We start from the raw sequence: 17,958 nt of genomic DNA, 5'->3' as shown, positions 1-17,958 counted from the left end.
AATGTGGAGTGCCCCAAGGCCCCATTTTGTTTCTTATGTTTATAAACGACATCGCCTATCTACACATCAGTGGTAAAATATGTCTATATATGCAGACAACACTAGTTTCTCTTGGAGACACACTGATCTTTCGGCTCTTCATAGGACCATATCTAGTGACCTAATCACCATTAGCTCATGCTGCGATTCTAATCTTCTCCGTCCTTATTAAATAACACCACCATTGACGTCGTTGAATCTGTAGTTCTACCTGTTATACGTTGAGATGATTAGTTTCCAAATATCTGAATTTATCCACCTGCTTCAGTGTATTATGCCCTTATTGAGTCGCATTTCCGATATGCCCTTCCCTTCTCGGGTGCGTGTGGTGCGACTCAATTTGAGCGAATCTTCAAACTATAAGATCTGTTAGATATTTACGTTGAGCGAAACTTTAAACTACGAAAGAGAGCTGTTAGATATTTACCCGTACTAAACGTCAGGTCTCACTGTAGGGACTTCTTTAAAAGTTTAAAAATTCTGACTCTTCATTTTTGAATCCGTTTGCTTAATTAGTAAGCACGCTTTTCTTCGCGCTTCAGAAAGAACGTTGCATTTAGAAACTCGGAGCGCGACCTTTATCATCCTACTCCACGTTCAGAATTAGTTAAGGGCTCAATACTTTATAATGCAAAAAAGGCACAATCACTTGCTAATTAAAATCAAATCGTTATCATCCTTTCCCACATTCCGCAATAAATATTGGAAAGTGCCTTCTACTCTGTAAACGACTTCTATTCTAATAATAATATTTAATTCTGGACATACTGCATAAGGGTTTAATTTTTGCTATAGACTTATATACTAATTATTTTCATCATGTCTCATAACTGTAGTATTTTCCATTTAATGAACGAGATATGAAGATATTAGTCACGTATTTTACAAAATGTATGTATAAAAAACGAAAGTAAAAAGTGTGTAACTTCTCCTCCAAAGTCGATATGAATAAATGAAAAATGTCCACATAAAAATTTTATTGGGTTATACGGATATATTTATTACTTAGTATACGATCTACAAATACATTCTCATATTTCGTATTTCTATAAATTATTAACGAAACAAGAAGTAGGTTTTGAAAACACATCCTCAAAAAAGCGATAGGACTTTACAAACGCCGCAAAGCACCTTTGTTTAACCAAGACCTAACCCTAGACGTTTCCCTCAACTGGTACGATACGGAGTTTTCTGGAATACTCCTCTACTCGTAAATCGTTATTTAAACAAGAAAAAGATATTTACTTTAAGAGATTGTAGGTACGCAATTCAGTCAACAGATAACACAATAATCCAAATTCCGAAGGTAGCTAATGGAATAATTTTTTGGCGGTGGTTAGAATTTTCAAATTCTTTCTTCTAGTATTGTAGGCATGAATGGATCTCTCAGTTGAGACGTGAAAGTGTTTGCGAACCAAACAAATAGATTCTAAAATGAAAAGAGCAGGGAGAGTTAGAATTGTGTGTTTTTTTAAAATGCGTTCTACTGCTCAAACCAAAAATATAACAAGAAAATCTTTATTGTAATTTAAAAATAAATTCGAAGAGGAGCAAACTACAAGACCCCCAGAAAGGCAAACCTTACTGAATACGCGATTCGAACAACGAGTAATAAGTTGTTAAAGCAGTACGAGAATCGAGCTGTTCAGGCACAGATATAATCGCAAAATAAGTAGAGAATAAGTTTTTTTTCTACATGTACCGACTATTGAAGGGAACCATCAATATGTAGACCAAGAAACTTGATTAAATTTGAGGTTGTATTAAGTCAATGTTGATTTTTAGAGCTGGTAAAGCTCCTTTATAAGATTAGACTAAAATTTAGTGTTTAAACAGAAATGCAGTTCTTCCTCAAGCCTAATTAAGATAGATACCAAACTGGTTTCGTAAATTGTGGATGTTCCGCTAAACTTCATTCCCGTCACAATTTTAGAATTTTTTTGTGATTTCGTCAAAGTTCTGCATTTTTTTATCGCGATTTTTATACATTATATGTTGGACATTCCATAAAAACTGATGCTTCTCATAAAGATGAATCAATTCCATGACTTCATCGTCCGTCCACACATCCAAGTTCCTCTTAAGAGACACTTAATAGAATGCATCCGTATCATAAAGACTAGAGGACGTCAGCTGCGGCTCGGTGGGAGGAATGATTATAAAAAAAGAAATTAAGTCATTTCCTCCCAGCTGAAAATTTGTAAGCTGATTGCTAATATACTGTTGTGATATATAAAAAAAATCAGCCAGTAGTGAGCTGAAGGAAAACTAGGCTTTATTACATATCTCTCTGACATATAACACCTTTCTAAAAGAAGTAGTTAACTATATTTTCACCTGGCTCCCGGACTATTATCGTTAAATGACGGACTTTTCCTCAAGAACTACGTTTAAATTCCAATACTTTAATTACACTTAACATATTTGTAATGGTCTGGTCTTTTCCTTGTAACGATAAATTTATATAGGTTAAATGTTTGGTTTTATCAAACATAAAGATATTATTTACACTTGAACAACGTATTAACTTATTATAATGCGTATTGATTATTATTTTACACTACCGGTCGAAATTTTTTGTTAGTTTACGTGATACACAACAAATCAAAAACAGTGCAATCGATTATGACATTTATTTGTCACAAAATTACAGTTCCTCATTGTAAAATTTTCGATCCATCGATGTCAATTCCTTTCGCTTTTATTATTTCGGTGCGCAGTTTTGGCATCCTTTTTATAAATTTCGACAAATGATTGCCGTCTATATAGCTCCGTTCGTTTTCTATGATATTCCAAAGGTGTGAAGTGCTTTCTGACTTCTCTGCCCAATTTCTCCTACAACCCAATCGAGTTGAGGTCAGGCGAATGTGAAGGCCATATCATTACTTTCAGTACGTTCTTCCTTTCCAATTCTTTCAAATACTCTTTGCACAGATTCGTGGAATGCTTGAGATCGTTTTGTTTTACTAGAAGATAAACTTTCTGCCGATCAGGCGCTGGCCAGAATGTACTACATTTTCTTTAATATTTTTTAAAATCTTCTTTTCAATATCGTACGGACTTTGACTGAACTACAATCAACACCTAAGAAATAATTCACAATAAAGAATAATAAACAAATAACGTGCACTAGTATTTTTATTTTGTAAGACACCGCTTTTTAATAAGAGTGTGAGGGGGAAATTTTTTTAAATTGCGTTTTTCGAAATTTAAGGAATGGGGTGGGCAAAAGCTTCTAATCGATAGTGTAGGTAGAATTACAGAATTACAGAAGATGTATGGGCAAATGGAAATGAAAATGAAAAAAAAGAATGAAAGATCGCGAAACCGAGTGTCACATACGAGGATATATTGAAAAATAAAATTCTTAGCCTACTATAGAACCCAACAAAATTTCAATCTCAAAATATTTTATTGCTCAATATATTCTCCTCTTAATTGGATACATTCATTACAGCGAACCTGCAACGTCTCTAGACCTTTCAAAAAAATTTTTTTATCTTGCTCTGCAAACCAGACCTCCACAGCTTTTATTACCTCCTCGTTAGAAGAAAATTTACGACCTTTTAAACTTTTTTCAGTTGAGGAAAGAGATGATAGTCGGACGAAGCCAAATCTGGTGAATAAAGGGGTGTTCTAGTAATTCAAACTTTAAATCACAAATTTTTTGTATGGCAATATGAGATTTGTGTGTAGGGGCGTTGTCCTGTAAAAACAAAACACCTTTGTATACCTTCCGTCTTTTCTCTTTAATTTTTTCCCGTAGAGTGGTCAGTAATGTCGAATAGTAATCTCCAGTTATTGTTCTACCCTTATCCAAAAAATCAATCATGATTAATCCATGGCAATCCCAAAAAACTGAAGCAAGGACTTTTCTAGCAGATTTTTGGACACGAAACTTCTTAGGTCTTGGAGAACCAGAGTGTCGCCATTCCATCGATTGTTGCTTTGTTTCTCGATCGTAGAAATGTACCTAAATCTCATCCATAGTAACAATTCGGTTTAAGAAGTATACATCGTTTTCAAATCGAGTACAGATCGAACGCGATGCTTTTACCCTTGCACACTTTTGTTCAACATCCAAACATTTGGAGATCCATTTTGCAGCAATTTTTCTCATGTTCAAATTGACATGAATTATATAATGAACGCGTTCGTATGAAATATTCAGTTCCTGAAATATCCGTTTTAGCTTAATTCGACGGTCTGACAAAATCATGTCAAGAACTGCATCGATATGTTCAGGGACATTGATCACCAAGGGTATTAAGCATATCTTCGTAAATCTGCTTACCTCTTAACCCTTTTAAATACAGGTACTTGATGATGGCTCGATACTCCAATTTTTCGATTTTCACATTTTCGGTGGATCCTTTTTTTTCAAACTTTACACTGACACTTCTAATAAGTTATTGTTCGTTGCTATGGTAACGCAATATTTTGTTTATGCATGGAACTGGTCTACGCTAATTAGATATCAATATATCGTCGTATATTTAAACAGAAATGATAAAAGCCTCTTTTTGACCAATCTTGCATTAGCATCAGGAAGATATAAAAGCGGATCATGAGGAGTTATAAAATTTGATAAATTTTCGGCTACATTCATAAAGGAATTATTGAGGTTATCAGATGAAGTAGAGATTATGCTTGATGAAGAAGCCTTACTTCTGTTTCTTTAGAAACAATATGATAATTGGTGAGTCTCCTATTATAATAAATATCATTGGCAGCTTTTATTGTCTTCTGATAAATTTTTCTGTATAGTTTGACGTAATTTTTGAAGAAGACACTATCCGAGTATTTACTTAGGTGATATAAAGGGAATTCTGCCTGGTCTAGGCTAATTAGATATCAATACATCTTCGTAATGTGTGCCGTACGTAAAAGTAAAGGCTCTTATGAATATTTCGTTTTACAAGAAATCGTGAAATTAAGACAGTGCTATTAGAAATACTATTATAAAGAGACGAAAAATCAAAATTTTATATTTCCCAGAAGCTAGGCGACGACGTACCTACACGACCCTCTACGTATTTTTATTATAGATCATTGAGCGTCAAATTGATATATGAAATCTTTTTGATTCAATCACCAAATTCTTCCGTTGTTTTTGTTTTCTTAATGAATATCACTATCGTTTCTAGTATATATCTGTAAAATTTTAAAGCTTGTTTTAAAAGTTTTCAAATATTTTGTTTCATTAAATCAATTAATTATAAAATATTTCATCAATTTTGTATTCAATAATACAGAGTGAGATTTATGTATGGAACGCCTCAATTATCTCGGAAACGATTTTTATAAATTTTTGTGATAAGCATGGTATTATGGCAGTATTTACATTGTTGTCAGATCTTTGTTTTTTCCGGAAAAATATTGACCTTTGTTATTTCAAATGGATCACTCTATATATTTTGTGTTTTTAGAAATCCTCAAGAATTACTGATTATTTTTCATATGATATTCTCTATACATATACGAAGATGTATTGATATATAGTTAGCGTAGACCAGTTCCATGCATAATGTTGCTTTACCATAGCAACGAACAATAACTTATTAGAAGTGTCAGTGTAAAGTTTGACTTCAAAAAAGTAAACCAGAGTTACGCAATGAATTAAAAGAAAGAAGATGTCCACCGAAATTGTGAAAATCGAAAAATTGGAGTATCGAGCCTTCATCAAGTACCTGTATTTAAAAGGGTTAAGAGGTAAGCAGATTTACGAAGATATGCTTAATACCCTTGGTGATCAATGTCCTTCGTATGCGACCGTGAAAACATTGGACTGCTTTAAAAGAGGTAAATTTTCCATTGAAGATGATGACCGATCGGGAAGGCCAGTTTCTGTGTCAGTCCCCGAAAATATCGATACAGTTCATGACATTATTTTATCAGACCGTCGAATTGGGCTAAACAGATATCTGAAGCACTGAATATTTCATACGAACGCGTTTATTATATACTTCACGTCAATTTGGACATGAGAAAACTTGCTGCAAAATGGATCTCCAAATGTTTGGATGTTGACCAAAAGCGTGCAAGGGTAGAAGCATCGCGTTCGATCTGTGCTCGATTTGAAAACGATGTAGATTTCTTAAACCGAATTGTTGGTATGGATGAGAATTGGGTACATTTCTACGATCCAGAAGCAAAGCAACAATCGATGGAATGGCGACACTCTGGTTCTCCAAGACCTAAGAAGCTTCGTGTAAAAAATCTGCTGGAAAAGTTCTTGCTTCAGTTTTTTTTGGCATTGCTATGGAATAATCATGATTGATTTTTTGGATAAGGGTAGAACAATAACTGGAGATTACTATTCGACACTACTGACCATCCTACGGGAAAAAATTGAAGTGAAAAGACGCAGAAAGCCATCCAAAGGTGTTTTATTTTTGCAGGACAACGCTTCTGCATAGAAATCTCATATTTCCATGCAAAAAAAACGTGATTTAGGGTTTGCATTACTAAAACACCCCCCCTTATTAACCATATTTGGCTCCGAAATTATGGCATTTAGGTATGGGGAACATTCTATAAAAAATAAGTATTCCTTAAGGATTTCGAAAAGCGAAAAATATACAGGGTGATCCATTTTAAATGGAAAACAAAGTTCATTATTTTCCCGGAAAAAGGACAACACAAAACTTTATAAAAATCGTACAAGCCGTTTCCTAGACAATTGAGGCGTTTCATACATAAAACTCACTCTGTATATTGTCAACAAAGGCGAGAATTTATGCAAAATCTATTTTCAATACATAAATTCGAAGTTTTTGAATATCCCACCTAGATGTAGATACATATTGGGGGTGTCATAAACACTGTGACCCAAAGATCTATTGTATGTATCCCCCTTTCTTGCTACGATACTGGGGAACCCAGTGTTTACAGCTGATCTGTTAGTACCACTATTAGAAGTCGTGTAGTGCTCTGGATTTTTGTAGTGTTTCGCACTTCAAGAGAATGTGGATAAAAGTTTCGTCCTCTGTGCAACAAAATCTGCACGCCGCATTATCTGCTAACTCCTGTTAGTATTTGTAGATTGTTCTTACTTAGGTCGATACATTCGGCAGATTTTCTCTGGTTATAGTTTCCCAAGAGAGTCTTTGCTTGTCTCAGCCCCTGTAAGTCGTAATATTCCACGTAAAAAGTAAGTCGAATAAAATGTGGTATACCCGGTATACCCAATTTATTTGGGGCCACTCTTTATTAGACATTATTAGATTTACTGTAAGATTCTACATAATTTATATAATTGTTTAAAAAAAGTTTCCGATTTAACATAATTGTAATTTATTCTAGTTACGCCGGCGATTGTGATATTACTTTTCATCTAAAAGGAATGAAAGGTGGAATTCGAGATTTTCAAGTAAGTATGTGCCAGCCTTTAGAAGATATTTCAATTCTAATATTTGTGGTACTTTTTAAATAAATTTGTAGTTACATGGTATGCTAAGAGTAGTTATGAAACCGCTCATTACATCAATACCTTTGGTAGGAGGACTGCAAGTCTTCTTTTTGAATAATCCAGACATTGATTTTGATTTGGTGGGCATTGCCGACGTATTGGATATGCCTGGTTTAAGGTAATAATTATATATGTAGATATTATTATAGTACATAACTATATATAGAATGGAACATGCATTTACGAGGGTTGCTACTTAAGTTTTGTGATATGACTACACTGTCAAATCTGACATTGCTATCGTAAAGTTTGACATTTTAAATAGTCAACGTACTCAGAACTTCATACGAATGCTATTTGAGTTGTTTACAGATACATAAAACAATAATCTTTGTCAAAAAATGAAATTGAATCGCGAGCATTTTCGTGCGATGATTTACTATGACTTTCGACGTGGATTAAACCAACAACATTGTGCCGATCAATTCACTTCGACTTTTGGTGATGAAACACCGTCTCTAGTGTTTTACTGCTTTTCCGAATTCAACCTTACTCGCACTTCGCTACAGTTGGATACCGCATAATATTAGGTTCGTTCCAACCCATAAAAAACCCCGTCCTTGGTACGGTAACGATTCTGCGCAATAGAGATTACGTGTTCCAACCGGGCGGTTATCGTTAAGCAGGGTCCACACCATGCCGGGTCAGCCCGCCCGGCCTAATCCGCGTTTATGTAGACGCCCCGAGCGGCTTTGCTGGGTTAGAAAATGCCGGCACGGGCCGTACCGATTCCAACCCGCTTAAAGTAGGTACAGATCAAAGGAAGCCGAGCCGAACCGAACAAAAATATAGAGTGGAGAAGTGCCGAGCGGCTTCAGTTACAATTAAACTATAATGTAGATGAAATAACCCGGTCGGCTTCGTTTTCGGTGTGGACGTCGCACCGAACGTACCCGCCCTACATAGCGATATATTACTTGTGGTGGTTGAGTTTTTTTCCTTTTTTTTTAAATTTCAAAATTTACTTTTAAGAGTATGTAATGAAATTTGAATAAATTAATGAATGCTAGTAGGAAATTAAACAATGATTTAATAATTTGTGCAATTATATTATATTCTATAGCAAATTTAATAAAAATACGCAAATAAGGATAGTTAATATAAAATACAAAAGTTTTTATACAGAATATGTTGAATTGATTGTAATTATTCCACTAAAGCTACAAACCATTTAAATAAACAGACACAGAAGTTATAAAATATTCAATAATAGTTGAATATTTTATTGAGAAAATTTTAAGAAAGACGTAACAAGAGTTATATCAACTAATTTGACTAATATCAATCACATTTATTTATATAATTACGATTATGATTATATAATTCGATTTATTAATTCAACTAATATCACTCGCTTCATTTGGCTTCGATATCCAGAGAACTACTGACCTTTAAAAATGGTTAATTTATTGCCTTGCAATGTAGCATTAATTATATAAATTGCATCGATAACAGCACTGCCACCACTGCCAGACTGATCCATTTGTACATCCATCTGCGTTGAATCTTTTGTATTGGTAACAATTTTACTTGTAACACCAGCAACTGAGACACAAGGAACTGTATTGACTAATCGTCTTATGGTTGTACATCCATTAGAAGAAACAAAGGCACCTTTATTAAAATGATCACTGCAAAGTTTTCTTTCATAGGATATTCCAAGTATGTTCATCCATTTCTATTTGAGTTCACTATTATCAGGCAAGCTTCAAAAGAGGCAAATGTTCCATTGAAGATGATGACCGATCGGGAAGGCCAGTTTCTGTATCAGTCCACGAAAATATCGATGCAGTTCATGATATGACTTAATCAGACCGTCGAATTGGGCTAAAACGGATATCTGAAGCACTAAATATTTCATACGAACGCGTTCATAATATAGTTCACGTCAATTTGGATATGAGAAAAATTGCTGCAAAATGGATTCTCAAATGTTTGAATGTTGACCAAAAGCGTGCAAGGGTAAAAGCATCGCGTTCGATCTGTGCTCGATTTGAAAACGATGTAGACTTCTTAAACCGAATTGTTACTATGGATGAGACAGAAACAAGCAACAATCGATGGAATGGCGATACTCTTGTTTTCCAAGACCTAAGAAGTTTCGTGTACCAAAAATCTGCTAGAAGAGTTCTTGCTTTAGTTTTTTTGGGATTGCCATGGAGTAATCATGATTGATTTTTTGAATAAGGGTGGAACAATAACTGGAGTTTACTATTCGACATTACTCGACTCACTCTACGGGACAAATTAAAGAGAAAAGACGCGGAAAGCCATCCAAAGGTGTTTTGTTTTTGGGGGACAACGTTCCTGTACGGAGATCTCATATTGCCATGAAAAATTTCGTGGTTAAGGGTTTGAATTACTAGAACATCCCCCTTATTCACCAGATTTGGCTCCGTCCGACTTTCATCTCTTTCCTCAACTGAAGAAAGTTCAAACGATCGTAAATTTTCTTCCAACGAGGAGGATTTTTTATATCAAATCACTATGTAGTTAGTAGCAATACAATTCGTTAATCAAAATATTTTTCATCAACTAAGTGCTGTCATTAATCGTAAACTTACTTGTGGAAACTACGAGTTTTACCTCCAGGTATTGATTCTTTTTTACAACAGACAGACAACAGTTAATAGTCATATTAAATAAACATACAGCCCAACAATCTTTGGTTTGCAGCTATACCGTTAACAATAACATTTTGATAGGTTAAATTATGATACGCAGTACGCTATGAAAGAAAGAGATAGCAACCGTACCCAATCGTCTCTCTCTTTCTAACCGCGGACGTTCCCACTTACGGGCATACCAACTCTATCTGTATAAGTTCTTTGTATACGATCTCTTCTTAGGTATCGTTTGTGAACCGTTCCCGGGATGGTCTTTTCGATACTTGGTTGATAGTAAGAGCTTCATCAAGCTAGCAGCCAAATATATGAATCGAAATGATTTTCAATGCTCTTTCTGAGAATACAAACCCCGAATTTTCTCGTTGAATCGATTAAAAGATATTAATTAAAAGCGTGGTTGCAAATTAGATTGGAAAATATTTTTTATTTCCGGCTCAAAATGTCCTCTGGAAAAACTAAAAATACCTATGAAATGCTCCTATTAAGGAAACCTAAAAAAATATCTAATTTTTCCGGATTATTCATAGCGCTCAGGTCTGTGAGTTGTCTGAGCGCGTGCGCAGAATTTGATGATGTTTGTATAAAGTGATTGAAATAGTGTAGACGATAGAAGATCGTTCTATTTACTAGTTAAGTAACGTAATTACATTAATAAATGGATCTCTCCAAAGTCACATGTTTTCTAATGCACTTTCAATGTTGAATTAACTTTTTTATTACACAAACATGCACTACAAGTTCCTTTTTCTACTACAAGTAAATAGAATGATCTCCTATCGTCTAAACTGTTTCAATCACTTAATTCAAATTGATTCAAACATCAAACATTATCAAGTTCTGCGCACACGCACAGCCAACTCACAGGTCTGTGCGCAATGAATAATTCAGAATAATTAGTTATTTCCTTTTTTTTATGTTACCCTTATACTTTAGACAAAGAGGAAAATATTTTTGAAACGAGAGAACTAGGAGCATTTGATAGGTATTTTTAGTTTTTTCAGATGACACTTTGGACCTGAAATAAAAAATATGTTCTAATCTGAATTTGTAACCACGCTTTTAATTTATATCTTTTTATCGAATCAACGACAGAATGCAGGGTTTAGATTTTCAGAACGAGCATTGAAAATCCTTTCGATTCATATATATTTTTTTAATTTTTACTAATATTTGGATATTAAGTACGGTCTCGATTAGAAGGTTGGAACAAACCTTTAATAATCTCTCAAAAAAGCTTGTGTCGGTTGGTGTAAAGAAATGCTGGAAAAATTCAATTGTAGTGCTTCAAAAGACGTGTTTAAGATCATGACAGGTGACGAATCACGTATGAGGTCTGGCTATTGAATAACGAGACTGGTTACTAAAAACGGTTTTATTATGAAAATTATTCTACATTCGACTGCTGCCCTCGCCACACACCTTTCCATACGTTTTTTCCATTGATCCAAGCAATGCTGGAAGTCTTCTTTGGTGAGTGACTTTAGGAGCTCTGCCGTTTTTTGCTTTACCGCTTCCTTCAACTCAAATCGGGTCCCTTTCAAAGCAAATTTTATTTTCGGAAACAAAAAAAAGTCGCACGGTACCAAAATGTGGTGAGTACGGCGGGTGTTCGAGCACTAGAGGGCGCGTACTGGCCAAATAGTGCTTCACAGATAGCGCGTTATGGGCAGGTGCGTTGCCCTGGTGCAAAATCCACGAGTTTTTCTTTGACAAGTTTTTTACGAACTCGTTCTCGAGGAATTGTCAAAATTCTGGTTGACGCCACGCAACAAGTATGAATTGCACATATACGTACTCTGTTTTGTGCAGTTATTGAATTTTAATTTTTTACAGCAGATTCTACTAATCGAAGTAAATATCAATGATTTCAAATGTTCCAAGGTGCTTTACATCATTTTCTTCGAAACCAAAAAAAGCTGTGCCAACTTGAGTCATTTTTTATCATGCAATTTTTTGTGAAAACAGGATGCAAGCACGTGGTGAAAATCTGGCCAATCATGTTTTAAATGTATTTTACGCCTACATTTATTTCGATTCTGCTGATAATTCGTATACAGAGGTTTTCAAGGTCGCTGATAACGAATTTGATCATAGTTTTTTAGAAAAAAAAATGGCGGATCAAATATAGCGACCAAATTTACAGAAAAATCACGCGATTTGAATAAAATTTGGTATTTGGGGGCTTTCGTGGTTGCTGATTACGAGTTAGACAATAATTTTCTCGAAAACAAAATAGCGGATCCAATATGGCGACCATTTTTATAGAAAAATAACGCGACTCAAATGAAATTCGGTATTGTTGGGTTTTGTGGTTGCTGAAAAAGAATTAGCCAATAGTAATTCGAAAAAAAAAAATGGAAAATCCAATATGGCGACAAACTTTACAGAAAAATCACACGATTTGAATAAAATTTGGTATTTGAGAGTTTTCGTGGTTTCTGATTACGAATCAGATAAAAAACAAAATGGCAGATCGAATATGGCGACCATTTTTGAGCAGATCTTGATGGTAGATCAGGATAAGTTGTTTTCTTTGAATTTTTACCTATGTGTGGATTCAAAATACAATAATAACAATCAGTGAAATGATCACTGGGTTCCCTCCAAATTTTGGGCACTGCAAACTTCATTGCTCTTTTCTCAACTCGGTATCAACCTTTTTGATTGGTAGATTAAAGTAAGCTTAATATGCTTCGCAAATCTTTGAATTTGTACTTGAACCATACTTTTTCTCTCTCACTTTAATAAATTGGCCGCAAATATAACAAAACGCGTCAGCATCTCGTTTACAACTTCTTGTACACATTGATACAGTGAAAAATGATATGAAAGGTGTTATTTCTCTGTAATATTCAAACACAAACTGTCGTACACAACTAACGATGCTAGAGACACTGCTCACACGCCTTTTACTTCTCTTTCCACACCAATAGCGCGCGAAATCCGTCATTGATTGGGCACAAAAATCAAACACTGTCAAATCACTGTAAGCTATTAAAAAGCAAATATTTTTTAAGTCTAATCACATTTCTATTTATGTATATGCTTTTATAACCAGAATATATTAAGTAAAACCTATGCTCAAAAAAATTGTTCTGTTGACCCGTGATATTTAACTTATGACGGTTTTTTTCTGTGACGCTTTCTTTGAGCTACGCGTTAGTATGGAAACACCGCCTTCCAAGCCCTTGCTTCAGTTCAGGGAAAACATGAAAATTATTCGGTGATAGGACTAAAACAATTTCAGAAATAAGCGTGCCTCTTCATTTGTTTCGAATAATTCACGTAAGCGTTGCAAAGTTTGACAATATGAATCTGCATTAATTGTTGCTCGAGTCTGCACGAACTCCACAAGCAAAACACCTTTTTGGTTCCAAATAACAGTTGCCATAATCTTACAGCTGTTGAAGTTTGTAGGTCTCGTTGGAGAATTTATGATTGTCGTTTAGTTTAGGGCGAGTCATACAGAATTGAGAAATCATACCTGCCAACACGGATGCCCTAGGCAGGTTTAATTCTTCTTCAATGAAGACGTGAGGATTCTGGTTGTTCCAGTACACGCAGTTATACCGATTGACCGTACCGTTTAGCTTGAATGTTGCTTCATCCGATCACAAAATGGAATGCTGGGACTGCGGATCATCCTAACTGCATCCGAGGTACCACTCGCAACATTCCAATCTGCAATCGAAATCATCCTCGAGAAGTGCGTGGAGCAAAAGCGGACGGTAAACCATCAGGTATTTGAACTTATCCCGATAGCCACACTACAGATTAGTTCTGCTGCTCAACTAACGCCAGCACCAGTGTTTCCATATTTTCGTTAGTTGTTACAGATACCTGTCATCCAGTACGCGGTACGTCGGAAACAGAGCCCGTTGTTAAGAATTTTTGATAAGTCTTTCACTCTGTTGACCGATTTGGTAATGGAGAGGAGTTCGGAAATTGTTGTTAAAATTCGATAAACATAGTTTCGTAATCAGCGTTCGTTTGCATATACTTATGACGTAACAAAAAAACCTCTTTCTTGAAGCGTGAGATTGTATTGATTATTCATTTTGAAAACGCGAGCACGTGTTACCATGACAAAGACACAACTGTCTGAAGCACGAACATGCTCCGTTTTCATTTTTCCACCGGACTTACACCGATTTTTCGAGAGCGTTGCATGACTTATGCCGATCTCTGTATCAACCTCGTCTATATATGATAAGAAAATGTCATGCCCGATGAGAATGTTTGGGTATTATTGAAAACATATTTCTTTGAGCTCTTACTTTAAACTCAAGTTATAATTTCTGGTTTGTGCAGGATAGGGGACCCAGTAGAATGTTTTCTATATATACGAGGGCCTTTTTTTTCAACCTCCGATCGCTCCGTGCAGACGCTACGCGAGCAGAAGAAAGCGGACATGCGCTTTAAGCGACTGCGAAGCTCTACACACTTTGCCATTATTTACATTCAAGCGTCAGTCGGCGTTGTGTTACAACCACGTAAACATGTTCGTAATTATTTATGCTCTCGCCAAGTGTGAATTGCGAAGTGTGATTCGTTTTCTACAGGCTGAAGGCCTTAGTGCTGGAGAAATTCATCGGAGAATGAGTCATAGGTTTGAGGAGAACACATGAGTGATGATGTTGTGCGTGAATGGTGTTGAAAGTAATGATGTGCATGATGAAGGGGGCATAGGACGCAAATCTGTCGTTTCAGATAACTTGGTTCAACGAGTTGACAGAATAGTTAAAGAAAACCGCAGATTCACCCTTACTGCTTTGTCTACGGAATTTCCAGAAGTTTCAATGTCTGTTTTGTACTCTACTTGAATTCATTGGCGGCAACTCTCTTTAAGAGGGTAATGAAAAGCTTGTCCATAGATATGACAACGGTCTCAATCCCCTCCGTTATTATGTTGAAAAGTGTACCAATCTTTAGTTAATAAAATTATTGTTTTATATGAACTTTTCTTCTATTCATAGTCTATCGGAGGTTGTAAAAAAACGGCCCTCGTATATTTATTAACATGTTCGTTTTACTCACTTACTTAAATATGTATATTTCTATAAAAAGCAGTAATTTAGTCTAATGTACCGAGTAAAATGTTATGTAAAACTACGTCACAATGCAAGTATAGGGATTTGTATCAGAACTTGTATCGGGATTTGTATCAGTGTATCAGTTGTGTTCACATCTGGAGTGTATCAGTTGTCACATTTGCGCATTGTGTTTGAACTCCTCTGTTTATATTTTACTATTAAAAATGTCTTCTTGTGTAGAAGAAAACATTTTATTATTGTGTATGTCCGTGTATACATTAAAAAATAAATCAAAAAGAAAACGTAGGTTGGTGACAAAAGCAATTTTTAAGTGATCGGGAAACTGCAGGCGGGCATGCTCTATTAATGAATGAGTTTATTTTAGAAGATGGTAGTTGTTTTAAAAATTTTGTGAGAATGGGCACATCAGATTTTGAAAACTTATTAACATTAGTAGTTCCACTAATAAAAAAGAAAGACACTTGTCTTCAATTTCTTTTTTAGTTGACCCCATCTCCAGTGCAATCTTACGAAAAATATCGCCTCTTAAATTATGGTTTTTGTACTCCTTTGATTTTACATTCCACACCCCACTTTCCCGTATTTTCTCAATTAAACTCAGAGTGCGTTCCTTGGTTAAATTAATACGAGAAGTTAACAGAAACAGTAGTTACAAAAGTTAAAAGAAATGGTAGCAACTTAGCACATATAACCATCTGTTCGGTGTAAACAATAACGAATCACACCGCGCACTCGCGAGTATCAGTAGCAAGTCAAAGGTAAATCGACCATATACAAAATGTATGAGCGACTTGTTTCAGATCTCAGTTTTTAATGCATTTGTATCGGCAAATGTATCTGGAACTGTCAAATTTGTATACGCCCTGATGTAAACGTAGCTTAAGCATGTTCCATTCAATCGTCTATTTTATAAATATTTTTTCACATTTTAGTGATATTTTGAGAAGAATTGTCGTTGAAACTGTGGCGTCTAAAATGGTTTTACCAAATAAGTTTCCTATTAAATTGAGCGAAGAAGTTGAAGCTGTTGAATTGAAAGCTCCAGAACCAGAAGTGAGTTGATTTTTGTTCAATTATTTTACTATCAATGAACATGTGTATCAATTATATGTCGTGAGGAATATTCAATTTTTGTGGATTCCTTTGTCGATTTACGAACTTCAGAATCGGCTTCTATTTAAAAACGTGAGTTCATATTTGCATCTCCGTTCGCAGTATCTAGGACACTAACTAAACCAAACCCGTTCTAGAATGTACCCCTCGGAAACAATTAATTGAGTCATCAGTTATTTTTCCTGCTCGCTTACGACTTACGACTAGAACGACTTCAAAAGATCCATTTGTTGAAGCTGTTCTTCCTAGCAACATGCCAATATTCACCTATTTTACCAGGCGCTGTAATAGCTGAATGTTTTGTGGTACGTTGTATGCTTGCCTCAAAATGATGTACAGGGTCCTTCACGACAAACTGAATCAATATCCATATGGGAAAGTACTGAGTCCGGTGAACGGCGAGGCCATTGATGATGCGGTCCATCAGTCTTCAAAATGCGTCTGTAAAAAGTTATTTACAAACGCACTACCGTGTGGTGGGGCTTCGCCGTGCTGATATCACAGCTGTTTCCAATTCAGCTTTAGTAGGTGTAAATAATTTTCTAATATTTCTAGATATCTGTTACGTGAAATAAACAAAAATTTTAAGTTAAATGCACCCTCAAATTTAAATAGTGAGATTACCATTCAAATTTTCGTTTTTTTATCACAGCAAAAACATTCAAATTCCAGTATCCTTGAAACTGTCTTTCACGCAATATGTGAGGATTATTATCACTCCAATAATGGGAGTTACGCCGGTTAAATATTCGATTCTTCTGAATTTTACACTAATCTGTCCAAATTAAGTTTTGTAAAAAAATTTCGTCTTCCTGAGTTTTCATTAATATAAATTCACAAAAATCAATTCTTCTTTGATCGTCACCTGGCTCTAAATTTTGTGCCAACGAGATTGAATACGGATGAAACTTGTGGTTTTTAAGAATCCTGTGAATACTTCTCTGATATTTCTTTCTGCATCGGTAAATGAATTTTCAGGATACGCTCAGACTGTAATTTCATTGGCTTCATTGTTTACGACAGGTTTCAATTTGCTGCGCGGTGCAACAAACTGACCGTGGGTTTTACAATTATGAATGAGCCGCGTAAGTGTATCAGGGGTGGGTCGTAGTCTATCCGGGTATCGCAAACGAAAAGTATCACAGGCTCGTTTAATAACCCTGTTTTCATTGTTTGTTTGTTGATATGTTAGCTTTTGTTTTTTTTCTTTTCGTCGCTCCAGACAACCGACAATTAAAATCCAAGAAAATTTCAGTTTTTTCAAATTTCTACAAAAACCGTTGATTTGAGATATATGAATTTACTAACGAACTCCCCTTAATTTAAAGCGTAGAATCCAATGGCGAAGAGAAAAATGTGGGTTGCTATTTGAAAAAATTGAGTTTTCGAAGTTTTTAGATAGCCAAATTCGGCACCATTTTCTGAACACCCTATATAAATTTTTGTCAAGGTTTTCACTGATTTTAAAAGCTGTAAGTGTTATTTGTCCAAATCCCAAAAATATTAGACCTGACTCACTTATACTTAGAAATATAATTTTTTTAGTGGAGGGCTGCATGTGTCCAAAAATTTAGAACATGTAAAATAATTATCTTCCGTATAACCGGAAGTTTCAGAAACCTGAAATTATTTTAGCTGAAACGAACAAGCAAAT

At 35.2% G+C, this 17,958-nt stretch overlaps 1 protein-coding gene across 2 annotated transcripts in view; it reads left to right on the top strand.

Moving 5' to 3' along the window:
• The window catches only part of LOC130894920 (extended synaptotagmin-2), a 130,701-nt gene that overhangs the window by 45,754 nt on the left and 66,989 nt on the right, over positions 1-17,958 (top strand). For both annotated transcript variants that reach the window (XM_057801960.1, XM_057801961.1), the window contains exons 6-8: positions 7,345-7,411; positions 7,483-7,628; positions 16,124-16,244. In XM_057801960.1, the coding sequence (XP_057657943.1) occupies positions 7,345-7,411; positions 7,483-7,628; positions 16,124-16,244 (334 nt within the window). The remainder of the gene's footprint in view (positions 1-7,344; positions 7,412-7,482; positions 7,629-16,123; positions 16,245-17,958) is intronic.

This window comes from Diorhabda carinulata, chromosome 6, assembly GCF_026250575.1.
Source record: "Diorhabda carinulata isolate Delta chromosome 6, icDioCari1.1, whole genome shotgun sequence".
Lineage (NCBI taxonomy): Eukaryota > Metazoa > Arthropoda > Insecta > Coleoptera > Chrysomelidae > Diorhabda > Diorhabda carinulata.
This window is presented reverse-complemented; position numbering and strand designations above follow the sequence as displayed.